The sequence below is a fragment of the Aethalodelphis obliquidens genome, unplaced genomic scaffold (genome assembly GCF_003676395.1).
Source record: "Aethalodelphis obliquidens isolate GAN/ISIS:26980383/991018 unplaced genomic scaffold, ASM367639v1 scaffold11, whole genome shotgun sequence".
In the NCBI taxonomy this organism is placed as follows: Eukaryota; Metazoa; Chordata; class Mammalia; order Artiodactyla; family Delphinidae; genus Aethalodelphis; species Aethalodelphis obliquidens.
In genome coordinates this window covers 19,988,425-20,015,027 of record NW_020837955.1, presented here as the reverse complement: position 1 = coordinate 20,015,027, position 26,603 = coordinate 19,988,425, and the positions used below count along the sequence as shown (strand labels likewise).

General features: G+C 44.7%; 1 protein-coding gene across 18 annotated transcripts in view; it reads right to left on the bottom strand.

The window, feature by feature from the left end:
* The window catches only part of WBP1L (WW domain binding protein 1 like), a 68,042-nt gene that overhangs the window by 14,644 nt on the left and 26,795 nt on the right, over positions 1-26,603 (bottom strand). For 2 of the 18 annotated variants that reach the window (XM_027112467.1, XM_027112470.1), the window contains one exon: positions 25,976-26,063. The exons of 14 other annotated variants lie outside the window; for them this stretch is intronic. Coding sequence is in view for 1 of the 4 variants with exons in the window: in XM_027112458.1 (XP_026968259.1) it covers positions 21,321-21,347 (27 nt within the window). In the remaining 3 variants the exon portion in view is untranslated. Of the gene's footprint in view, positions 1-7,788; positions 7,806-21,320; positions 21,486-25,975; positions 26,064-26,603 lie in introns of those variants that run through there. 2 more of the 18 variants (XM_027112458.1, XM_027112471.1) reach the window with 2 other exon arrangements.

The window sequence follows — 26,603 nt, the reverse complement described above, 5'->3', positions numbered from 1 at the left end:
GTGGATGGGGATGGAGGTGGAAAGGTTTTTTTATATTTCGTAGTTAAGATATGAAATACCCCACCGGCTGACCTAAACTTCAGCCTCAAATGTCCTCTGGGTCACAATGCATTTGATGAGACCTAGAAGATCTGGCTTTCAACATTTCTTTGTTCTAAAGAAGTAACACATGCAGTGACTGGACACAGTCTTTGTTTGTGCCAAGCACCGGGTTGCGTACGAGGGATACAACGATGAATAAGAAATTGTCCCTAACCTCAAGAGGCACAGAGCTAGGAAGGGAAAAAACCCTGCTCAGCAAAGAAACTAAAACCACAGTATTATATGTGCTGCTACTCAGGCTGACCCTGCCCAGAGTGTACATCCGGGCGGACGTCTGCCAGTGGAAACTCAAGTCACAGGGTCGGTTCCTGTTCTCTGGGTCTTGCTTTATACTACGCTGTCTGTTTGGCCAAGGGTACAAACAAAGCACTCCAGCGACTGTCCACAGGGCTAGAGGCTGGGCACCTGAAGCCACGAGGACAAAAGAAAGGGCATGGCTACAACCCAGATCCCTGGCTCAGTGTGTATTTCCACCACATCCTCAGGTGTTTCCTGGTCTTTAAGAGTCTTACACCCTGGTATAAAGGGGTTTAGGAAGAAGGAAACATGGGAAAGGCATTTGTCGACTCTGACAATGAGGGTTTCACAATAGTATTGCAAACAGAGTTCTTCCTATCTTTGCCTTCCTGTGTCCGCCATAAGTAAAATGGCACACCTAGAAGGTGGCTGTCCAGTGGGATGTCTCCTCTGAGGCCTGACGCACGTGGAGAAACCAGATCTGTGTTCGTTGCTTTTGCTAGAACACACCCTCTCCCTCTTGACTTCAGAGCAAAACACCGCTTTCCTAAGGACATCAAAAAGTTTCTCCCAAGTTTACCAGGCCCTGAAATGCCATTCTTCTGGCCTGGCTCACAAGAGCACAGTTCAAACTGTCCACATAGTTTCTAAAAGAGGCCGCGCTGCCTACACTCTGACACATGAAAGAATCCAGGGACACTTCTGCCTCAAGAAAATTCACCAGATGAGGTCCAGGCTCGGAACACAGGGCAGCCAACTGGTCCTCTGTGAGGCATGAAATGGAACGTGTCTGAAATCTAAACAAGTGGCATCCTCATGACCTACTGGTGTCAGCTTTTCTCTTGGCTCTCCCATCCCCCGAGGCAGGAAGCCCAGTGTAAACAGAACCCGACTCTTTTTCCCTGCTCTGCCTCCACTTTCCCAGGGACAGCAGACTGTGGCAGCATCACTTAACTCAGTTCCTCAAATACTTTTTTTTTTTTTTTTCTGTACGCGGGCCTCTCACTGCTGCGGCCTCTCCCGTTGCGGAGCACAGGCTCCAGACGCACAGGCTCAGTGGCCACGGCTCACGGGCCTAGCCACTCCGCAGCATGTAGGATCTTCCCAGACCAGGGCACGAACCCGTGACCCCTGCATCGGCAGGCGGACTCTAAACCACTGCGCCACCAGGGAATCCCCTCAAATACTTTTTATCCAGTGTATCTCATCCCTTGCTTTCCTCCCCGCAAGTAGAGTCCCCAAGTTGCCTGAGATGATCTTGGTTATGGGAACTGTCATTTTCTGCTGCAGAAGGAAGGAAAGCAGGTAAGCAGGTTAAGAAGACAAGGTGTGGGTTCATGGACCTTTAGCAAGGAAGACATGAAGGATTAAGAAGGTAGCGAGATGTGAGTGTCATGAGCTCCTCCAGAGAAAGAGACCTTCTGGTATGAAAGGAAAATCCAGAAGCCTTGTGTTTGGCCCTAGCTCTGCCATTACAGAGGAATGGCACTCTGGACAAGTTATTCAATGGCCCTAGAGCTGGTTAAGATGCTCACTCATGTCTCCTTAAACCCAAAGGGTTTATTAGCCTACCCACCTCCCATTCCCTTTGACAGCAGCCTCGAGCCAATGCAAGAGCTCCTGTAACCTATGCCTCCTCTCAGTCAAAGCAAAGAACAGAGGTGTGCAAATGTTGCTTGGTGCTCTTCCACACTTCCCTGTATGAGGAAGTCACCCAGAGGACTTTCAAGGATCTCCAGGCAGCTCAAGATACAAACGGTAAAGATTCAGTCAGATCTGGGTTCAAAGCCCAGTTCTCACACTATGCTTATTACAGTGTAACTTGGGTAAATGACTTAACTTCTCTGAGCGCTCAATATCAACGTTATTCTATGAGCCATTATTGTTGGGCATGAAAGACCATTCAATAAACAGCACTCTGCATTCACTTAGAACTATTTCTCAGAAGAGTAAAGTTCACTGGCAATGTGGGCTGCTTCAGACACATGAAGAATAGAAAAAGGTAGAGAGAATGCAATGACAAGTTCAAACATGAAAAATTCTCAGCACTCTTTATGAGTACCCTTTGCTTTTCTTCCAAGCATCTCCAAGCACTACGACATTATGTTGTTCAGGCCAAGTCTTGAAGAGTGGGAAGTTAATATCCCACCCCATCCCCCCCTTCTCAAGAGTGAACAAGAGTTATATCGTGCACTCCCTATGGGCAAGAGCTCTGTCTCCTTAATCCCCCTCCCCAACTCCAAGAATGAGCACAGTGCTTGGCACACAAAGGTTTGCTGAATGAAACAATGGCTATGCAGCCTCTGTGAAGGCAGAATGAGCTGGGGTGAATAATACGGCTAGTGTATACTGAGTACCTGCTATGTGCCAGGCACTGTTCTAAATGCCTTACAAGTCTTCCTTCATCTAAACTTGAAAGCACCACTATGAAGAGGGTAGTATAAGAGAACTGAGGTCAACAGAGGCTAAGTCACTTGCTGGAGGCCACACAGCTAGGAAGCAGTCCAATCTAATTCATCCAACTCCAGAGCCTGAGCTTTTAACTATTAAGCTACAGCCTCCTTGGTTTAAGTTATACTTCTTCACTTGCTTTTTACACTTCAGATGCTTAAATAAATCCACTTAAAAGCCCCAAACCAAACAAAATCAGTATTTCGTCTTTGAGGGAAAAGATAAGGGCCCTGCCCTTGTGGAGCTCTTTGACTTTGGGAACATCTTCTGCTTGGCAGTGAGGAGGGGCAACATGCTTGGGCTTCCTCTCTTCTTTGTTTGAAAGGTCATTATTTTCACATACTGATTTTCTGAAAAGCAGAATGGTGTTTGTCCCATTGGGGAACACAGGGCCTTCACTCCTTCCTTCAACATTTACTCAGTACCTACCCTGCACCAGCACTGAACTAGTGGTGGGGAACACAATGGAAACATAAAAGGCCAAAGCAGTCGTGCTCTTCACCCTCATGGAGCTTAAAGTCCAATGAAAGATGATAAAGTAATCATACAGATAAAACTGTAGGAAGGAAAAGTACGTGATTTGGTGAAAGCTTACAATAATTAAGAACTAGGAACTAGTCAAGGAGGTCCAGAGAGCTGTGAGGAGGGTAAGCTTGAACTGAGATTGCCAGGATGGTTAGAAAGTTAGTAACTAGGGAAGAGGGATGGGAAGAACATTCCAGGAAAAGGAAATGGTACGAGAAAAGCCCTTTAGCTAGGAAACGGCTGAACAAATAGGTAAGGAAGTTAGGTAAGCAGGGACAAGATGAGATCTGCATTTTAAAGATACTTTTTTCCCAGGCAATGTTTTCATTTGCACAAACTCCTGGCCCAAATATGCTAGAAACGTAGACCTGTCATAAAGAAACTTTGGGTGAATAACATATGCTCTTACGCTGAGGTCTTTCACCTCAGAATCACTGTGATGATGACCATCAAGATCCTCATTTGTTAAACGTGTGCCTTCAGCTCTGGTGCCGCGGTGACCAGCTCCAAGAAACGGGGCACGTATGGTCACCAAACAAAAAGCACAGGTGTGAAGAAGCAGGAAGCAAGACCAACACTGCCCTGGAAAGAACATTAGTTACAGTGGAAGAGGATGAATAGTATGCCTTTTGCACATATCCAAAAAGTTACCTCATCTCTTTGGCAGCAGCATAAACTATGGGACTAACATCACTTTCCTTAAGAGTTTCAATGTCTTAGAGTTGCTATTCTTACTGAGCCACTGTAAAGGTCAATTTGATCAGTGTAAGAACTTTCAAAGTGCCAGCATAAAAAGACACTGGGCAGTAATGGTTCCCCGGGCATGCTTTTAATTTGCCAATTTATGGGGCTGGAAAACCCTGCTAGCAACTGGCAACAGCACCTTCATGCCCTTAGGAAAGCGGTGAAGTTTTAAAGTTTAAAAGTGAAAAATAGGAAAATTGAAATCCTTCACAGGATGTTAAAGCACAGATGCTAAATCTCTTGGCTGCTGGATATGAATGAATTTGGAGCACCATCTCTGGCCTTCTCTACAGGGGAAAGGAATGGAAACATCCATTTCTACAAATCAAATAACAAATATGTATTGATACCCTTTCCCCACTTGCCAGGCACTGTGTTGGATGCTACGGCTACCACATTGAGCAAGAGATTCTAGAGGAAAAGATCCTGCTTCTAGCAATGTAGTTGGGTAGGTAACTTTAAAAATATGATAATATTCTTTTGGGACTCCCCTGGCGGTCCAGTGGTTAAGACTTCACCTTCTAATGCAGGGGGTGCGGATTCGATCCCTGGTCGGGGAGCTAAGATCCCACATGCCTCACGGCCAAAAAACCAAAACGTAAAACAGAAGCAATAGTATAACAAATTCAATAAAGAATTTATATATATAAATATATATATTATTTTAATTACACAGCTGAGCTTGCAATAAAGCAAGGAAGAGCCCTCGGACCAAAAATGTTGGGGGTGGGGAACTAGAAACTACAGTGTTAAATGAGATCTGGCCTTCCCAGCTGCCGTGGAAAGAAGGGCTGTTTGTTTTCTTGGGTCCACCTAAAACAGGGAATTGGAACTGAGTCCCAATATCAGGTGAAGACCCTTCAAAGAGACAGAGCAGACTAGAAAAAAATTAGCCCTTTGGCACACAGTGACAATAAGAAAGGTCTGAAGTGAGAGGGAAAAAGTATCTCTTCTAATAATCTGTAACCATCGGCTTTTCCGCAAGCTAATTTGAGATCTGAATTGTGCTACTACATAGTCTGAGAATCCCCAAGCCAAAATTTTAACACAAAAAGTAATCCCAGGACTTGCCTGGTGGTGCAGTGGTTCAGAATCCGCCTGCCAGTGCAGGAGACATGGGTTCAATCCCTGGTCCGGGAAGATTCCCACATGCCACAGAGCACCTAATCTGGTGCGCCGCAACTACTGAGCTTGCACTCTAGAGCCCATGAGCCACAACTACTGAGCCCTCATGCCACAACTACTGAAGGTCGTGTGCCTAGAGCCTGTGTTCCGCAACAACAGAAGCCACTGCAATGAGAAGCAAACTCACCACAACAGAGTAGCTGCGTAGCCCCCACTCGCCACAACTAGAGAAAGGCCATGAGCAGCAATGAAGACCCAATGCAGTCAAAAAAAAAAAAAAAAAAAGTAGTCCCAGAATGGGACATCTGGTAGAAGAAACATAAAACTCTAAAGAGACCTACCCTCAATCAGGGCATGAAAGATGCCCACAGATAAAGCTCTGTTGAAGATGAGCTCACACAAAATATAAAAACTTATGTAAAACTAATCCATCACAAACAAGATGTGGGAAATTCAACAAATAGGTGGATAAGACTCTCCAAAAAAACTTAATAGAATGATCAGATAAACTGTAATATATATACATGTTTCAAATAATTAAAGCCAAAAAGAAAAACATGAGAAAAGAACATACTAAAAAAGAGACAGTGACCAAATGGATTTCAGGAAAAAACAAAACTTGTAGAAAAAATAGTTATTAAACTTAAAAACTCAACAGGTGGGTTACACAGAGATTAGACCATGTTAAAGAGAGAATTAGTGAACTGGAAAGCAGATCTGAGAAAATCACCCAGCAACCAGCTTCTACCAATTAAGAGAAAACATAGAAATGGAAAATGAGAAATAAGAAGCTCAAGAAGGAAAGAGGAAAATGGAGGAGAGTCAATATTTAAAGAGATAACTGAAAAATTTCCAGAACTGATTAAAGATAGGGAATTTTCAGACAATAATAAACTCATACCTGGGCACATTGTTTGAAATTGGAGAACAACAAAGACAAAAAGATCTTAAATACATTCCAGTGGGTGAAGAATGAAAATTAACAAGTGAAATTAGAATTTAACGTAGTAATAAGCTTCACAAGGATAATAAAACAGTATAATAGGACAAAGTGTTTTACATGGGGCAGTCAGGAAAGGCCTCCCTGAGAGGGTGATGTCTGAGTTGTGCCCTGAATGATGAGAAGGAGACAGCAGACCTGTAGGAACAGTGTTCCAGGCAGAGGGAATGTCAAGTGTATGCAAAGACACCAATGCAGGAATGAACCTGGTGTGCTCTAGGAAAAGAAAGAAGGCTAGTGTGGCTGAGTACAGTGAATCTAAGAAAGAATAATGTGAAAGGAAGAACTGAGAATTCAGAAAGAGGCCATACCTCATAGGCCTTGTACAACAGGCAAGCAACTTTAACTCAGAATCAGCTATTTTTGTTCTATCCTAGACAGCATCTTTAAATTCTGAAAATGCAACACTTTCAGGTCCAGATCCTTAGAAAATGATTTGTAGGTGGTCATAAAATACACTCTTAAAAGTTTTGTGGATTTACCTCTATTTTTACAATAAGAAAGTTAAAGTCACTTTTCCCCTACTAACGGTTTTAAGGCTGTTTGAAGAGCTCCAGGAAGTAAGTATAATTGTTCAAGGGTACACATTTTTGGGGGGTGCACTGGGTGGTATGCGAGATCTAAGTTCCCCAACCAGGGATCGAATCCATACCCCCTGCAGTGGAAGCACGGAGTCTTGATCACTGGACTGCCATGGAAGTCCCAAGGGTACACATCTTGAAATGTGGGAGGCCATTACAGAAGAGTTGGGGATGAAGGAAAGTAAACTGAGGCAGAGGGATGATTCCACAGGAGTCCTGACCCATTGTTTCCTAGGTGTTATTCTAATCTCCCTTTCTTTGATGGTAGGGATCGTCACATTCTACTTTTGCATCCCTCCCAGTATATACTACACATGACAAATACTCCTTTAAGCTTTACTAGCTAAAGGAGCCCAGTTTCTTCCTTTCTGATAAAGGGCAAGCCCCTGCTAAGAAGTGAACCAAGATTCTGCTTTGTATGCAACCAGATACTAGGAAAGAATTTTTATGCTGTTTTGTTGCGTTCAATAATTTCCCGAAAGGACAAATAGCCTCGGCATGTTCCCCTAACCAAGCCAATAAATCCAGTCTGGTAAGATTCAGGCTCACCCCTCAGATTTGATAGTGTACTTTACCCCTTAAGGGCTCTAGGCTCCAGCTCCCTGGGCTCAGGAGCACCCAGTCTCCCATCCTCCAGCTGCAAAGTACTTTAAAGGGTAAAGCCAAAACCTGGAACTAGTGACACACTTGAGAAAAGCCTAGAACCAATGGGGGGAGCTGCTGCTTCAAGATTTGGCTGCAGTGTGTGCTGCTGAAGGGGAGTCCCTGGGACCCCTGCTATAGGAGGGACTTGGTCCCTTTACTTCAACCTGTGAGGGTCCCCTGGAATAATTCTCTCTGGGGACTCCAGAAGACTGACACTCTTTAAGAATCCGAGGAAGAGTAACACAGTGAATCAGAACAAATCAGGGCATCTCACAAATGAGTGAATTCGCCCTCAAGTGGCAATGAACACATTTAGACAACAAAGGCAACAAAATAGAGATGCATTTCCCAAAGTATGGTCCATAGGCCCCAAACCACCTGGGGTATTTGTTAAGAGTGTAGATTGAGGGCTTCCCTGGTGGCGCAGTGGTTGAGAGTCCGCCTGCCGATGCAGGTAACACAGGTTAGTGCCCCGGTCTGGGAAGATCCCACGTGCCGCGGAGCGGCTAGGCCCGTGAGCCATGGCCGCTGAGCCTGCGCGTCCGGAGCCTGTGCTCCGCAACAGGAGAGGCCACAACAGTGAGAGGCCCGCGTACCGCAAAAAAAAAAAAAAAAAAAAAAAAAAAAAGAATGTAGATTGAGAACCTCTGGGGGCAGAGACTGAAGAATTGCAATTTAATACATATTCCCCTGGTTATGCTCACATATATTCAAATTTGACAACAACTGCCCTAGATTTATAACAAACATACAATATAGGGAGGCTGGGAGGGAGATGCAAAAGGGAGGAGATATGGGGATACACGTATATGTATAGTTGATTCACTTTGTTATAAAGCAGAAACTAACATACCATTATAAAGCAATTATACTCCAATAAAGATGTTAAAAAAATACAATATACACAGTTCTTGCCCTCCAGAAGTGGAATAGTCTTATATTCTATTTCTATAACCTTGAACACATCCCAATAGTTACCCTCAAGAATTGCCACTTAGAATCAAGGCACATAAAATTATTTATACTCTCTCTGCCTCATTCCATAAAAAAATACAAATAACAGATCATAACTTAAATTTTTAAAAATGTGACACGTTAGTTATGTACGCTCCTATCCATACCAGTACTGCTACAGCCAAAGCTGCACTGCAACTGGATCCTCATTAAATAGCCCCCAAACAGAGCAGCCAGCAAAGAAATTAAAACCCATTTCCTGTGTTGCTATTAGGAACCTGAGTAACAAACTCAGAAAAAGCCACTTGATCGTGGTAGGAAAATCCCAGAGCAAAGATCGGAAGTTGCAACATATCCCATGGTTTTATTAAAGGCTACTTGTCGACGTCCCAGTGCATGCAGGCCTGCGGGACCTGGCCAGCTGCAGCAGCTCAGGACATTGGGTTAAACTGCCACTCTTTCACCCCTGGACACTTACAAGGAAAAACAGTTCTACCTTGAGGTATCGCGGCAATCCCTCATCACTGACGTCTGCCACAGAATAAATGCACTGAGAAGTATGGCATCTTCAGCAAGGGATGGTGCAGGGAGCCAAGGGATAAAATAGCAGTAGCATGCAACAGAGCAGGTGGCACTCGAGCAGAGCAGGTCGGCAATTCTGCTATTTTGTGTCCACAGTTGGTCATGAGGGCAAGTCCCTCCCTTCGCATTAGCTTTATCACTGCTCCTCCTGCTTGAGAGCAGGGATTGCAAACTGCTGGCCCGTGGGCCACAGTGGGCCCACTAATGAGTTCTATGCCCACACGGTACCTTTTTAAAATTTTTTTTACAACTTTTTAAAAAAATGGAATTAACTGTCAACATCGTAAAATGAGAAGGATTCATAGAGAAATTCAGATTTCCAGCTTCTGGAAATCCAGGGCCCACATTCCCTCGGGGCCCTATTAGGCAGGGCCACAGACGTGTATGTGCTCTGGCTCCACCCCAGCCTCCCTGAATTCCCTCCTGGCCAGTAACCCCATCTGCTTGACTCAGGTGTGTCACTGCCTGGCCCCTGTGGACATCTGATTAGCTCCTCCTGCTCTCAAGTTCAGTAATACTCCGTTCATCCCCTCACCCTGAGGTTAAGGCCTACTGCAGAGGGCCAAATATAAATGGCAGACATCTGAACTCTCTACACTGAGGCTCCAGCAACATCTTACACACGCCATATGAAATAGGTACCTAGACAAAAAGGAGGGCCCCTCTTCACTGGATGAGGAGAATACCTCTAGCGAATCAGGAAAACCTACGGCCACAACACTCAGGAGATGCGACAGAGAACCAAGTTCTGCCCAGTACCTGTGTTTATCGAGCATTTAGCTAGGCATTTTTACCCATGTTATGTATTCCTCTCTTTTTACAGGAAACCAGGAAACTGAGGTTCAGAGTGATTACCCAGCTAGAACATCTTTTCTGGATCTAAAGCCGGAATTTTAGTGGAAAGAACAGGATGCTTAGGGGTTATCCTAACTTTCATGATAGATGCTGACAGGCACAAAAATGACAGATAAGATACGGACTTTGCCTTTGAGGAACTCTGTAATTACTAAACTGTTAGGTTAAAAAAAAAAGTTTATGTCTCAGTTCTGGTTGCAGAAAACCTTCCTGAAATATTCAGGTTCCTTCTGTGCCTTAATTAATAAGTATAGTCTAATCAACAGAATTCATTCTTTTTTTTTTTTTTAACAATTTATAATGTGGCAAAGCCTCATGGTCATAATTTGGAGCAATGATGGTATATACACAACACACACATGTATCTAATCAGTTTATATAATACACATTTATATAGGACTCTCAAGCTTTTCAAACTTCAACAGCCAGCCTCACATTTGAGCCTGCCAGCCAGCACCCTACAAGAGATCAGAAGTGCTACCACCCTCATCTTACAGATAAGAAACTGACACTTAGCCTAAGGCTGCTGATTGACAGAATCAGGACTGTCAAAACCCTGGTCTTCTGACTTTTGGTTCAGTATTCTTTCTATGACTGGGTTCCAGCTCATCAAAGTCTTTGTTATATCCTGAAAATGGCTCTTGATCAAATAAAATAATCACTTCTTTGCCTAGAAAGAGGTACAGTTTTCAAAAGGATCTGAAATACTGAAGGTACAGGTTAAGTTGCTGCTGTCTGTTGTGCTTTAAAAGAGATTCACCACAGTTTCACTGGACGGTGAAGAACACGTGGGGTGTCTCAGAGACCTTCCTCACTTTAAGCAAAGTTCTAAATTGAACCTCGTTTTTTTCCTCAGCAGTTCCATCCCACTGCAGCAGGCTTTTGTTGGGAGCAAAAGAAATAATAACAGGTCTTGTCCTGTGTGCTTGCCTGTCTAGAGACTACTACCAGAGATTTATTGCCAGTAAAAAGTTCCACGCTGTTCAAGGAAACCATTTGCTTTTACCTCAACAAAGGGTTACATTAAAAATGGTCTCCCCGAGAAGAGAAACAAGATTTAAAAACATCTTCGGATCCAGACGCTCTCTCCAAAAGACTTGAATAACTTTAAAGAACTTTCTGTATTTTAAGACCTTACACCTTAGAATTAAAAGAGACGCCACATGATTTAGAAGAGGGGGAATTTAGTATCCTCCTTTTCTATATGTTATCGGAAATAGATTACAATAAACACAGGCCACAGCAACAGGGACCGGGCTTGGAATATGGCCTGTTATTAAAATAACTGTAGCCTAATTGTTCTTTAAGTTGTATAAAGTTATTTGAGCACTTCTGAGATCCTACCTTCTGGGGGGTGGTTATCCAGATTTTTAAGAGCAAGAGATAAAATGTCAGTTCCAGAAGGGCTTGATCTTATCTACTGGCCATAAAAAATTATCTTTATACCTGTCCTTGACAAGGCATAGTTCCTGCTGATTAGGGGCAACCAAGATGTCAAGATTCTAAATCTCTGGACAAAAAGTACCTATTGCTTAGAAAGCAGCAGGGAAAAGTACGCCCATTTCCCCTTTATTAAAACATGTCAGTCCACCCTTCCTGAGGCCTGTGGCTTGTGACTGCCTCCTGAGCGGAGTGCCATGCACTAGGCAGCAGTAGTTTTCAGCCCAGAGTGTCTCCACCCAGGCACGACAGTCGGCCCTTGGTATCCACAGAGTCAATCCCAGGCCAGCTGAATCACAGATGCGGAACCCACAGATGCAGGAGGGCCAAGTGGACTTAGTCATTTTACATAAGAGACTTGAACATCCTCGGATTTTGCTATCCGTGGAGCTTGTGGAACCAAACCCCTGTGAATACTGAGGGACAACTGTATTGACATTTGGAGCCAGATAATTCTTTGTCATGGGGACTGTCCTGTGCTTTACAGGATGTTTAGCAGCATCCCTGGCCTCTACTCACTAGATGCCAGTAGCAACACCCACCCAACCCCCTAGATGTGACAACCAACAATGTCCAAACATTGTCAAATGTCCCTTGGGGAGGGAGGCAAAATTGCCTCCAGTTTCAAACCACCATTCCAGCCAAACTGAACCACACAACTTAGCACAGAATTGTGTTCCACCCAGTCTTGTCACCTGATTGTCCCCTGGGCTCCCCAACCACTCTGTAAATTCCCTGAGACAAGGATGAAGTCAATCTCATAAATGAACCTACCCTAGCAAAGGATCAGACATGCAAAAACCTTCAGAAAGTACTAATCCTGGTGACTGACGGTCAGGTAACCCCAAAGGCTAGTCCTCCTGCACGTGACTCTTCAGTACACCCTACAAGCAGCAACATGAAGGGATCCTCCAAGAGTTAGGTCAGGGCTGTGGCGATGTGATTTCACATGATGACTGAGGGACCTACCAAAGGCTCTCTGGCCATGATAGGTTTACAGTAACCCAGCACAATCCGAGCCTGGCCCATCAACCCGAAACTTTACTCCTGAGGCAGGAGAGTGACTGCACATTCTATTTTCGTTGGCAGCCGGTCCCAGCCTATCCTGGGCCTCCGCACCACACTCCAGAGCCACACCCCGAGGAGTGGGAGGTCACAGGTATTCACACCACTGCCTGGGGGTAACCAGGGATTTCTAAATCCTTGAAGAAAACCACAGGATAGGCTGGGCAGTATTTGAAACCAAGAATGAGACCATGAAGAAATGGACAAATTCTTAGAAATGCACAACCTTCCGAGACTGAACCAAGAACAAATAGAAAATATAAACAGACCAATCACAAGCACTGAAATTAAAACTGTGATTAAAAGTCTTCCAGGGGCTTCCCTGGTGGCGCAGTGGTTGAGAGTCTGCCTGCCAATGCAGGGGACACGGGTTCGAGCCCTGGTCTGGGAAGATCCCACATGCCGCAGAGCAACTAGGCCCGTGAGCCACAATTACTGAGCCTGCGCGTCTGGAGCCTGTGCTCCGCAACAAGAGAGGCCACGATAGTGAGAGGCCCGCACACTGCGATGAAGAGTGGCCCCCACTTGATGCAACTAGAGAAAGCCCTCGCACAGAAACGAAGACCCAGCACAGCCATAAATAAATAAATTAATTAATTAAAGAAAAAAAAGTCTTCCAACAAACAAAAGCCCAGGACCAGATGGCTTCACAGGTGAATTCTATCAAACATGTAGAGAAGAGCTAACACCTATCCTTCTCAAACTCCTCCAAAATATAGCAGAGGGAGGAACACTCCCAAACTCATTCTACTAGGCCACCATCACCCTGATACCAAAACGAGACAAGGATATCACAAAGAAAGAAAACTACAGGCCAATATCACTAATGAACATAGATGCAAAAATCCTCAACAAAATACTAGCAAACAGAATCCAACAGCACATTAAAAGGATCATACACCATGATCAAGTGGGGTTTATCCCAGGAATGCAAGGATTCTTCAATATATGCAAATCAATCAATGTGATAACACCATATTAACAAACTGAAGGAGAAAAACCATATGATCATCTCAATAGATGCAGCGACAGCTTTCGACAAAATTCAACACCCATTTATGATAAAAACCCTCCAAAAAGTAGGCATAGAGGGAACTTACCTCAACATAATAAAGGCCATACATGACAAACCCACAGCCAACATCATCCTCAATGGTGAAAAACTGAAACCATTTCCACTAAGATCAGGAACAAGACAAGGCTGCCCACTCTCACCACAATTACTCAACATAGTTTTGGAAGTTTTAGCCACAGCAATCAGAGAAGAAAAAGAAATAAAAGGAATCCAAATCGGAAAAGAAGAAGTAAAGCTGTCACTGTTTGCAGATGACATGATACTATACATAGAGAATCCTAAAGATGTTACCAGAAAACTACTAGAGCTAATCAATGAATTTGGTAAAGTAGCAGGATACAAAATTAATGTGCAGAAACCTCTTGCATTCCTATACACTAATGATGAAAAATCTGAAAATGAAATTAAGAAAACACTCCGATTTACCATTGCAACAAAAAGAATAAAATACCTAGGAATAAACCTACGTAAGGAGACAAACGACCTGTATGCAGAAAATTATAAGACACTGATGAAAGAAATTAAAGATGATACAAACAGATAGAGAGATATACCATGTTCTTGGATTGGAAGAATCAACATTGTGAAAATGACTAAACTACCCAAAGCAACCTACAGATTCAATGCAATCCCTATCAAACTACCACTGGCATATTTCACAGAACTAGAACAAAAAATTTCACAATTTGTATGGAAACACAAAAGACCCCGAACAGCCAAAGCAATCTTGAGAAAGAAAAACGGAGCTGGAAGGAATCAGGCTCCTGGACTTCAGACTATACTACAAAGCTACAGTAATCAAGACAGTATGGTACTGGCACAATAACGGAAATATAGATCAATGGAACAGGATAGAAAGCCCAGAGATAAACACGCATATGGTCACCTTATCTTTGATCAAGGAGGCAAGAATATACAATGGAGAAAAGACTGCCTCTTCAATAAGTGGTGTTGGGAAAACTGGACAGCTACATGTAAAAGAATGAAATTAGAACACTCCCTAACACCATACAACAAAAATAAACTCAAAATGGATTAAAGACCTAAATGTAAGGCCAGACACTATCAAACTTTTAGAGGAAAATATAGGCAGAACACTCTATGACATAAATCACAGCAAGATGCTTTTTGACCCACCTCCTAGAGAAATGGAAATAAAAACAAAAATAAACAAATGGGACCTAATGAAATTTAAAAGCTTTTGCACAGCAAAGGAAACCATAAACAAGACGAAAAAGCAACCCTAAGAATGGGAGAAAATATTTGTAAATGAAGCAAGTGACAAAGGATTAATCTCCAAAATTTGCAAGCAGCTCATGCAGCTCAATAACAAAAAAACAAACAACCCAATCCAAAAATGGGCAGAAGACCTAAATAGACATTTCTCCAAAGAAGATATACAGATTGCCAACAAACACATGAAAGAATGCTCAACATCATTAATCATTAGAGAAATGCAAATCAAAACTACAATGAGATATCATCTCACACTGGTCAGAATAGCCATCATCAAAAAATCTACAAACAATAAATGCTGGAGAGGGTGTGGAGAAAACGGAACCCTCTTGCACTGTTGGTGCGAATGTAAACTGATACAGCCACTATGGAGAACAGTATGGAGGTTCCTTAAAAAACTAAAAACAGAACTACTATACGACCTAGCAATCCCACTACTGGGCATATACCCTGAGAAAACCATAATTCAAAAAGAGTCATGTACCACAATGTTCATGGCAGCTCTATTTACAATAGCCAGGACATGGAAGCAACCTAAGTGTCCATCAACAGATGAATGGATAAAGAAGATGTGGCACATATATACAATGGAATATTACTCAGCCATAAAAAGAAACCAAATTGAGTTATTTGTAGTGAGGTGGATGGACCTAGAGTCTGTCATACAGAGTGAAGTAAGTCAGAAAGAGAAAAACAAATACCATATGCTAACACATATATATGGAATCTAAAAAACAACAGAAAAAAAATGGTCATGAAGAACTTAGGGGCAAGACGGGAATAAAGACGCAGACTTACTAGAGAATGGACTTGAGCTACGGGGAGGGGGAAGGGTAAGCTGGGACAAAGTGAGAGAGTGGCATGGACATATATACACTACCAAACGTAAAACAGATAGCTAGTGGGAAGCAGCCGCATAGCACGGGGAGATCAGCTCGGAGCTTTGTGACCACCTAGAGGGGGGGGATAGGGAGGGGGGGAGGGAGGGAGATGCAAGAGGGAAGAGATATGGGGACATATGTATGTGTATATCTGATTCACTGTTATAAAGCAGAAACTAACACACCATTGTAAAGCAATTATACTCCAATAAAGATATTAAAAAAAAAGAATGAGACCATGTGTCACAGTTCAGTGGAAGCTCCTGAGAGCATGTATGTTAAGCAAGAGAACCAAACAATAAAGAATATTCTGTCCCCCTTCATGCAATGCCCAAGGGAACCAATGTCTTCTGTGAGACACAGTCCCAGCAAAATATACGCCACTTGCAGGAAAATAAGTCACTGTGTCACACTCCGGCCAGCCGTTCTCAAAGCCTGTCTCCCTCTCTACCGAGATGTATACAGCTTTCTGCCACTGCCCCTCCTCTCTCGTTCAGTTAAAAGAACAAGACAGGTCAAGCAAGTCACCTAGGACTGAATCACCATTTTTAGCAACAGATGCCTCTTGTGAGGTCCACGTTCAAGTCCAGTTGAGCCCTGCCCACAGCAGCAATGGCTACAGAGGGGGCACAAAATGGCTAAACCAGGTCAAATGCAGGGCTGTTTCAACTCACTGTTGCTACAAATTAGCAACAAATAGAGTCAAGAAGTGCCAGGGAGGAACTGGTATCCAGCTGCTGGGGAGCCAGGGCAGGGGAAGGAATTTTATAGCACAGTTTTTGGGGTTTTTTTCCTCCAAGTAGTCCCAAATTATTGTTTTCCTGGACTAAAATTTACCTCTTCAAGGAAAAGGGGTGGGAGGGGGTGGATCAAACTCATGGGATATTACTGGAGGAAGTGAATGTTTTCTTTGGCTCCATCCTGGATAAAAGTTTCAAAATCAGCAGATACAGTCTTCTTTTCCACCAAGTTACTGTCCAGTCCACTGGCTTCTCTTTGCTTTGATAACAAGAATGTGATGAAAAACAAGCACATTCCTCTTAAAAAAGCAGCTTCTTGCAACAGAGATGGTTGCGGGGGGGCGGTGTTTAAAAAGTCACCTGAAAGGGCTTGGACGGGAACCATCCTTTCTGTTAGGTGACTATAGGGAACTGAGGTGTTCTACAGAGCTGTCGCTTGTAGTTTTCACTGATTTTTACAAATCAGTTCCAAATCAGTACACCTCTGGTAGTACAAACAAGTGTTACTTGGTGTTTGCTGCATTTATATACAGCCAGTTCCCTTCCAGCAGGGTCTTGCTTACTTTGTCCTGAACCTGGTAGAGAGGCTAATTAAAATCAGCACACATAGGAGGGTAATGGTGACTGGGACACTCAGTCCCATGCAGAGAACAGGGCCACAGGGAGAAGGTCTGGCAGCAGGTTTGGTGCGGGAACCCTACCAGCGATGTGCAACAGCAGGACAGCACTGAGGAGAAGTGGCCTCCAGAGCTACCGCTGCCACACGTTAGCTCTGTGATCTCGAATAGATAATTTCTTGACTTTCCGCTGCCTCACAGGTGAAAGGAGATAAGACCTCCTACCTGATGGGTGGCTGTCGTGACATTAATCAAAGTATCATGTCAACGTTGGCTGATATTCAGCAGTGTAGGGGTTAAATTGGAAGTTGGAAAATTCCATCTGCCCTCTCCCTGGGCACGGCTCCCGCGCTTGCAGCTCCAGGCTGCCTTCCCTGTGTCCAGGGAGTAACTGGGGTTCAACACTCTGGCTGCCCTGTCACATTCAGCACCAGGCCAAGCAGGGGCCTTTTCAAGAATACAAACAGCCCCCTGTGCCTCTACCCGTACATTCCAAGCTGGGCAAGGGCACACTGCCTGAGCGGGCCCCAGACCCACCCCACTTTCACTGGAGGCTACTCATTTCAGTATCAGGGATCATCTCACTTCATCAGTGAGGGCAATTTGGGGGATAATTTTCCCACAGAGAAAGGCAACATTCGAGGTACAGGATATAAATTCCTGTCTTGACGGATCTAGCCTGCATCCCAGCAACTAGAACTTGCCATCAACTGGTCCTTCCACATACCTACAGTGCAACAACTGAGACCACTGGACTGTGGAAGGGACCACCTGCAAAAGCCTCCTTTCCACACCTCTGAACTGTACCACTCCATTCCTAATGTCACTCGCCCACCGCCACCTGCCTAACGTTCCATCACCTGCGTGCTTGTTCTACACCACCTGCCTGACTGTGAGGGCATGGATAGCTTCTATAGATACCTCTTTGTATCCACAACGTGCTTTGAGTAGAACAGGTGCTCAATACTTTTCAGATACAGATGTTAGTCATAAGAATCCTTCAGCATTGTAAAATCAATACCTTCTGAATTAAACATGAAATAGAATTCATTCAAATCAGCAGACCAAGAACATTCTGTTGCAATCTTGTTCTCTGAAAATCAGTGATCCATCTGTTAGGTATACAGGATGGATTCCCTCTTAACCAGAAAACTCATTTCTAATCTTGCCAGATAATGAAGGGATGGCACGCTCAACTGCGTGTTGTATCTAAAATCTGGCACGTGGTGCCGTAGCCCAGAAGTTCAGTAGCTGACTCTCTTCCAAACTTCAGCCCCATTAAGCACAAGACTGTTCTCTAGACAACACTGTAGCTTCCAGGGGGCTGTCTTAACTGTCCCTTGACTGGAAGAACTAATACAGCCTTGAGGCCTATCTGCCCTTCACAGACACTGAATTCATGCCACACTCATTATTAGATTGAAGGTCCCTCATGCCTCCCTCTTTCTCAGTGTCATAAAGGACACCAATACTCGATGAACCGAGGTCTTTGTTTTGTCTCAGGCATACTTAATACCAAGACTCACAGATGAGTTTCCCTTCTCATCTGCAGGAGAAAACAAAAACAACACTCCCAACCTGATCTGTCTGGAATGCTCATTCCCCAGCTCATATGTCTGGTAAACTCCTACTCATCCTTTGAGACTCAGATCAGATATCACCTTCTCAGGAAAGCCTTCCGTGCCCACCCCCCTCCCCAAGCCTGATTTAGATGCTTTCCCACCCTCTGCTGTCCTAGTCCCTGGGGATCCTCTGTTTCGGGCTTTAGCACATTGTCATGTAATTATTTCCCAGCTACTAAAGTGCAGGTGGGGGTGGGGTTTGCTCAGAGTGGGGCCAGACACCGCCTGGGTCCGGGCCACCTGGGGAACACAACAGAAATGCAGATTCCTGGGCCCTGGGCCCACACCTACTGAATCTACATTTTAATAAGCCCCACTCCCAGGTGATTTTTATGCATTTTGAGAACTACTGCATTAGAGTATGAGCTCCTTGGAAGTAAGGATTGTGCTTTATTTGTCCTTTGTGCCGGGTTCACATTCATTAAGTGCAGAGGCATTATTCAGTAGATGCTGCATGCATGAGAATCTTCCACAGGGTAAAATGTAAAAGGGCACTCAGAGACAGATGTCTCATCTGGTACCTGGGCCACCTAGAAACAACCTTCCGAAAACATGCCCCAACTGGAACAAGGCATTAATCCAACTCCACTTTCACAGACACTGATAGGTAGTGAGAAAAACACCAGGCTTTGGAATTAAAAAACCTGGGTTTAAAACAAACAAACAGAACTTCGATGACCATTTCCCTAGCTAGCTGAGCAACTCTGGACAAGTAGCTTACCTACTGTACGCCTCAGGATGCACTTCTGTAGAAACAGAATCACACTACCACGTAAGACAGGGGTGTTATGTGGATTAAGAGGGAAATAATATATGAAAGCACATATATATATTGTGTATGATAAAGACTAACAGCATATATGTTTTGTGCCATTTTCTTAAAAACAGAATTATCACCAAGTAATCTTTAGAAGGCTGGCTTTTACATAGCTCCAATAAAAAACAGTTACACTGTCAGACACAGAAATGCTAGAAATATACAAAATTATGTTACCAAAAATACTCAGGGTTTTTACAGGCAAAGTTTGAATCACAGAAGCCTAAGGCAGAAAGGGCCTCAAGAGGTCCTCTAGTTCGGCCCTCTATCAGGAACCCGTTCAGAAACAAGAACAAAGATTCACCTGCTGTGGATCCTCTGAGATGCTCCCCACAACCAAACCAGTTCTTCACTCCACCTACCTCTGCATCCTTTCACTTAACTGAGCAGAGGTTACTGGACACGAGCAAGACTGATAGCAAATTACACTGGTACAGTAAGTAGCGGCCTCCCAAGTCTCAGTCAACGCACAATGACCAAATCCCAGGGCAAGAGCTCCTGCCTACTATATCCTTCATCTCTGTAAAGGAACCAGTCCTCTAGCTTCTTGTTTCCTTACGTTTTTTGCTAAATGCCTATTCTCAGGCAGCCAAGGTGCTAGTGCTTTAAATATTCTTTTGTGAAATCTTCCCAATGACTCTTCCAGTAGGTTTTATTGTTTCCATTTCAAAGATGAGGTTCAGAGCAGTTAAGCAGTCTCTGAGACCCAGGTGGGGAGCCAGGATATAGACTTGGGTCTTTCTGGTTCCCCAGCCCTGCTCTTTCCACTGTATCAGGCAGTTTCCAGCCGCTATCCCCTGCCTGCTGACATAACATGGGATGCTTCATCCATCCTATTTCCAACGCTGCTCAAAATCCTTGCCAGGGCTTACTCTGCCCATGGGTTAAAAGGACAGTCTTTCTTGAGGGGCAGAGGAGGTGCTCAAAAAGGGCCCCCAACGCTCTGCCTATCAGCTGCATCAAAGGAACTCTGAAGATTAACAAGGGCAGTAATGGAACGTGCGGAGCTTTTCAGAAAAGCTTACTTTTAAAAGAATTTCAGGCAATCCAAGGGAGACTAGCACTTTTCTAAGAGTGAGGTTAAACCAGCAGTCCCTAGCAGTGACTTTCTTTGCTAAGGCTTCTGGTTTGATCACATCTGTGGCTTTTCCTCCCCCAGGAACAGGCAGTAGAGGGTGTGTGTCTGTCCCCACCCCCTCTTACAGCCGCCACTGGTTACAGTTACACATTCCGATACAGACGTGCCTCTCAGACCAAAGAGGGGGCAGGGGTGGCCAGCTCTCAGAAGCCCTGGAACAAATAGTTGGCAACAGCTGTGTTCTCAGAAGACCGCAGTTGGTCGCTCGCTACTGTTTTCTCATTCCACACCAGGTTATCGGCTATAATTCAGTGCCCCTACTTCAAACAGCCGCGCGCAAAGCAATCGAGTTTCTGCCACAGGGGTCTGCTGGCTTTGAAAAATCGGTCAGGAAGGCCAAAATGTGGTCAGTGCCACCCCCACCCCTCTGAGGCATTCAGGCTGTCCCTCAGTCACACAGCCCTGACCACACGCTGAGGAGGAGAAAGCCTCCGGGCGCCCTACCCTGTAAAAGAAGGCCCCGACCCCAACTCAGAATCTCTTCAGAACCAGGGAACTGTGAAGAAATCTCTGCTAACTAGCCAAATCAAAATGGAGACGGAATAAAAGGGGTTTTGATCAAGAATCCCGCTCTGCCTCTCCCCCTCCCCAGCCTCACTCAACTGTTTCCTCCCTAAGGCTTTGGTAACGGTTTTATGGTGCTAATGGAAAATCAGAACGGAGGGCCCCAGAGAGACCTCGGTGAGGTAGGGGGTTAAGACACGGTGGCTCTGGGAATAAGGAGCAACTAGCAGGCAGGAAAGGAAGCCTGGAAAATTCTGTGGGAGCTGGCCTGTTTTAACTGCAAGACATTTTCTAAAAGGTTCCCTCCGCCCAAAGCAGCAGGATGATAAACTCCCACCCTTCTTCCCTTCCCGAACCCGATCCACGGACCACCCGTTCCATTACCTGTCTAAGACCCAAAAGGAAAGGCATCCTGCAAGAGCATCGTCCACACTAACGTTGGGAAAAAAGGGCTTTTTAAAAGTTAAGGTCTTGGAATGAGCATTTTCCCTGGTGGGCCTGGTACTCAGCAGTCCCGGTTAACCGGCCTTCCTTAGCAAAGAAGAGAAAGTAAACAGACTCCTGGGACCAAGCAGGCACTCTGCCTCCTGCTCTCCTCACTGCTCCCCCCTACCAGCCTCCCACCCCCCCGCCTGGCTCCGACCCACCCCCACTTTCTCGTGACATATCTCAGACGCAGCAAAGCTGAAGCTGTCTGCCAAGGGGGAAATGACATCAGTTCAGGCACGGCAGAAAAAACTCCAGACAGCTGCTGCTGTGGAATACTGAGAAGGATGTGCTGCAAACCTACGAAGGCCTGCCCTGGACCCACGTACGGCTGGAGCCCACAGCAGGAGGAGGATGGGGGCTGCTGCCCGCTGCCCGCTCCCATCGGCTCTGAGCAGGCTGGGCTGTACATAAATCAAGGCTCTAGGCTGAACAGAGCTACACTTCTCTGAATAACGACTGGATTCTAATAGCTCCCAAGGTCTTGTTTCTCCTCCTTGGGAAAGAAAAGGAGGCCAGGGGCTGTCAGTTTCACAGAAACTTTTCCTCCCCCCACCCCTGCCAGAGCTGGTGCTCAATAAAAGTGCACTCTGGCCTGGTTGTTTCAACTTTCTCTAGGGATGGATGCAATTCAGAGACAGGTTGGAGAGGCACCCCTCCCCCAGCGAAGGCAGGACCTGCTACCTTGGGCGCTGACCTCTCAAGCCCTCGCTTCGACAGGAGAGTTTATATTTCATAAACAAACTGTGTGTACAGGTGCCAACATCTTTCCTCACTTGTCTTACAAAAGGTACAACAAGTCCCACGGCTGCCTCCAAGTTGCCAGTGAAGCAGATCATCTATATTTAAACCAACTCTTGCTTCTGAAAAGTTCACCACCTTAGGTTTGTCAGGCTTTCTTCTCTAAGCTCAGTTTATGGAGAAAACGGCTCTTTATAAGGTTGGCGTCCTCATCTGACTTCTCCCAGTCAGTGGTATAAGCCAGCTCTCGTCTGGCCACTGTTCCCTCAACAGCAGGTCACAGTCGCTCCCTCCAGTCCTGAATCCTCCACCAAGGACAACACTAGCTAAGGTCCATGTTTGGATTTGGACTTGCAGAAATGACTCTCAAGGAGAACAATCTTCAGAGGAACTTTATGAACCCAAAGTTACTTTCTAATAATTATATTTCTGTCACTCAAAGCAAGTATATCTCCTTTCTTTTTACTTTCTGCAACAATTTTCTTTCAGTGATACTTATCAAAGGCCCCCATGGGACTGGCACTGTGCTGAGCAGACCCAGGTAAGTCAAAAATGATTCTTGCAAATTAGTTATCTTTCACCTCCACCTAGGACAATAAATTAGCAGTACGTAACACTTACAGCAAGGTGAGTTGCCAAAAGTACTTAGTGAATCCAGCCAGACACAAAATGTGCTTGCTGCAGGTCTACTGACGGTCAAGGTCACATCGACTTTCCTGACAAGGAAACGAATGAGCCAAGCCAGCTGGGCCATATCCTGGAGGCTCACAGAAAAATGACTCACAGCCTCACTGCTTTGCAGAAGGGAAGAGGGGTGAAGTGGCTTCTGCTGCTGCAGGTGTCTGGGGACTAGGGAGCCATTCTTCAGCAAATATGTATTCTCAAGACACGGTCATCCAGTCTATCCCATGCCTTGCTGCTACCCTCACATACAGGCCGAACTGCCAGACAGGCAGGCCTGGACATCGAGGCACAAGAAAGAAGAGGCTGCTTCCAACGCCCTCCTTTCATTTCCTCAGTTCCCTGGCAACCGCCGACCATCCCAAAACACATGCAGCATTATTAACTTTGACAATCAAACTGGAGGAAGGGGCATCCTCAGCCCCTCCTGGGCAACTCTGGTCTGAACCTACCTAACAAGAGAGGGTTAGGTGACACCTGCAGCTCTACAGAAAGAGTACATGGCATAAGTGTACTTATTCATTCATTCATTCCACACCTATTGAATGCCCACAGCGTGCCAGGGCACTGGTCTAGGTGCTGGAGGTACCGCCATGAGCAAAACAGTCAAGAACCCTTGCTCTAATGGGCAAAGGAAACATTCCACATTTCCAAATAATATTTATCAGCAGTCATCTCTGAATAAGTGGAACTGCAACAAAATTATTAGAAATCCAAAAATAATCTTGTGAAAGTTCAAGCTAAATTATCAAAATTGCAACATAGGCTGCCCAATCTCCTCCCAACCTAATGAATCATCCTTTTATGGACGCTACTCAAGACAGTGTTTCTAATCAGCATCTGCCTACTTTTATCTTCTTATAAGATTGTAAGTTCCTTGTGCAAGGCAGCATTAAATCCAAAACATTACACCGAGCACAACATCATATACTCTAACAAAGTGATCACTGAGAATGGCTTCTTTCTCACTGATCTACTTTTCCTTGCCCCTAGTCCCTGACCAACCCTCACTGAGCGCTAAGATTTGGGGGATGAGGAGAAAAAGAAGCTGAATTGGCAAATGCAGGCATTCCCAGGAAGGCGAGTTCACTTTTCTCCATGCTCCACAAATATTATAACCCAGGGACACAGCAGTCAATTTGGGGATTTAAGAGGCAAGAGGATAATCAGCAATTTCTGCTAGTCTGAGAAAAAAGGGTTCTTTTATGTAAGTGATCCAGGTTCATACATGGTGGACCAAAGCTAAGTCAAATCCTTCTTCAAACGTTTTGGTCATCTGCCTGACAATGCAGAATTTAATTCAACGCTGAATTCACCAATTTAAAAAAAAAAAAAAAAAGGAAGAGTCACACTAAACTGGGATGGAGCAGGATCATGTTGTCAAAATGTTGCAATTTAATCCCACTACTGGGCATATACCCAGAGAAAACCATAATTCAAAAAAGACACATGCACACCAATGTTCACTGCAGCACTATTTACAATAGCCGGGTCATGGAAGCAACCTAAATGTCCATCGACAGATGAATGGATAAAGAAGATGTGGTACATATATACAATGGAATATTACTCAGCCATAAAAAGGAACAAAATTGGGTCATTTGTAGACATGTGGATGGGCCTAGAGACTGTCATACAGAGTGAAGTAAGTCAGAAAGAGAAAAACAAATATCGTATATTAACACATATATGTGGAATCTAGAAAAATGGAACAGATAAACCTGTTTGCAAGGCAGGAATACAGACACAAATGTAGAGAACAAACGTATGGACACCAAGAGGGATGAACTGGGGCGGGGGAACTGGGGGGGAACTGGGAGATTGGGATTGACATGTATACACTAATATGTACAAAATAGATAATAAGAACCTGCTGTATAAAAATATAAAATAAAATTCAAAAAAAAAAAGTTTCAGTTTAACAACTGTTTATGGCCCCAAGCAATGTCTGAGACATCCTTCCACTGACCCAGAGCTCTCTTTCCCAGTTCAGAGAACTCACAAAGATAGTAATGCTGGAAATCCTTTGGATTAACTTATTATTTAAGAAGACAGTGTTCGGGGCTTCCCTGGTGGCGCAGTGGTTAAGAATCCTCCTGCCAATGCAGGGCACACAGGTTCGAGCCCTGGTCCGGGAAGATCCCACATGCTGCAGAGCAACTAAGCCCGCGAGCCACAACTACTGAGCCTGAGCTCTAGAGCCCGCAAGCCACAACTACTGAGCCCACGTGCCACAACTACTGAAGCCCGCGCACCTAGAGCCTGTGCTCCGCAACAAGAGAAGCCACCACAATGAGAAGCCCGCACACCGCAACGAAGAGTAGCCCCCACTCACCGCGACTAGAGAAAGCCCACGCACAGCAACAAAGACCCAACGCAGCCAAAAATAAATAAATTAATACCAAAAAAAAAAAAAAGAAGACATACTGCAAAGCATATATGTTCATAGCTAGTAGAATTCATTCCTTCACTGTACTTCAAGAATCCTTTGGCAACGTTTTCTAAGCAGCCTATGCATTTATAATCTTTAAATTCTGGGAAGGAGGCAGGGAGAGACAGTTATTTGTTTATTACTGACAATAAACCAGCCTCTGTGCTAGGACTTCATTTAACCAACATCTCACTTAATGTGACAACAATCCCATGATGTAGGTATTATTATCTTTACTGTTCAGTTGCAGAAACTGAAGCATATGGAGACCTTGCCCAAGGAAGAGCAGAGGAAGTAGGCAGAGGAAGAGCAAGGATTTGAATGAAGTCTCTGGTTCTAAAGACTCTTTCCTTTACAATAATACAGGAGTCATGATATTAAACCAGAAGTTACCAATAAGGCAAAAACCAGAATTGAGGGTCAGTCGAACGCTGAGCAGACATGTATGTCCCTGGTCTGTGCTCCGGAATCCTGTCTATAAGACTGTCATTTATACCGGATCTGACAGTGGTGTTCCCAAGGGTGGAGTCAGGGCGCTGGGGCCCCAGGACTCCCATTCTGACCCACTTTGGGGCTGAGCTCTGTGAAGTAAATGACTGGGGAAGTCCTGAAGTTCTCATATGTTCCCAACACACAATGGGTCCCCACACAAGGAGCAAGCTGGCATGGAAGGTCTTCCATGCCTTGGATCTCAACTAACCTGGTGAAGTGCTTGTCATCTGGCCAGTGGAGGCTAAAGGAGACTAGGGTTGAGGGCCCCCGAGTTTCTCATTTCGCAATCAAGGAATCTGAAGAAAGAGGGTTTTGTCAGAACAGGACAACTGCCAGGCTTCTAGGGCAGGAGATAATCTCCAGACCTAAAGCCTTTTTATTTCCAGGAGTTTTGAGTAGAGGCTGCTAGGTCGACACAGAACATCTAAGATAAAAATAAAAGACCTTTCTTATCTTTCTCGGGTTGTGCACAAGCACATTTAATTGCCCTAGAGTTCTGACTCAAAAAACACAGAAATGAATACTAACCCAAACCCCAAACCAATGGGAGCGCCACAATCAAAGTCAAACCAAGATATCGTCACGTCATGAATGCCAGGCTTGGCATCAATAAAAGGATCCTGAAGTAATTATTTTGGGGAATGCCATAGGAAGAATTCCAAGCCCAGAACAAAGATTTGCAGAACCTTGCCAAGTAGAAATGTTAAGGACTGCTCGGCTGCCAGAAACCAAGAACACTAGGTGATCTGTGTCCTGGGGCTGGACAAAGGCAGACATGTAGCAAGCCTGCCGAGGCAAGAAAACACACCTCTCCTGGGCTCCGAGCAGGACAAGGA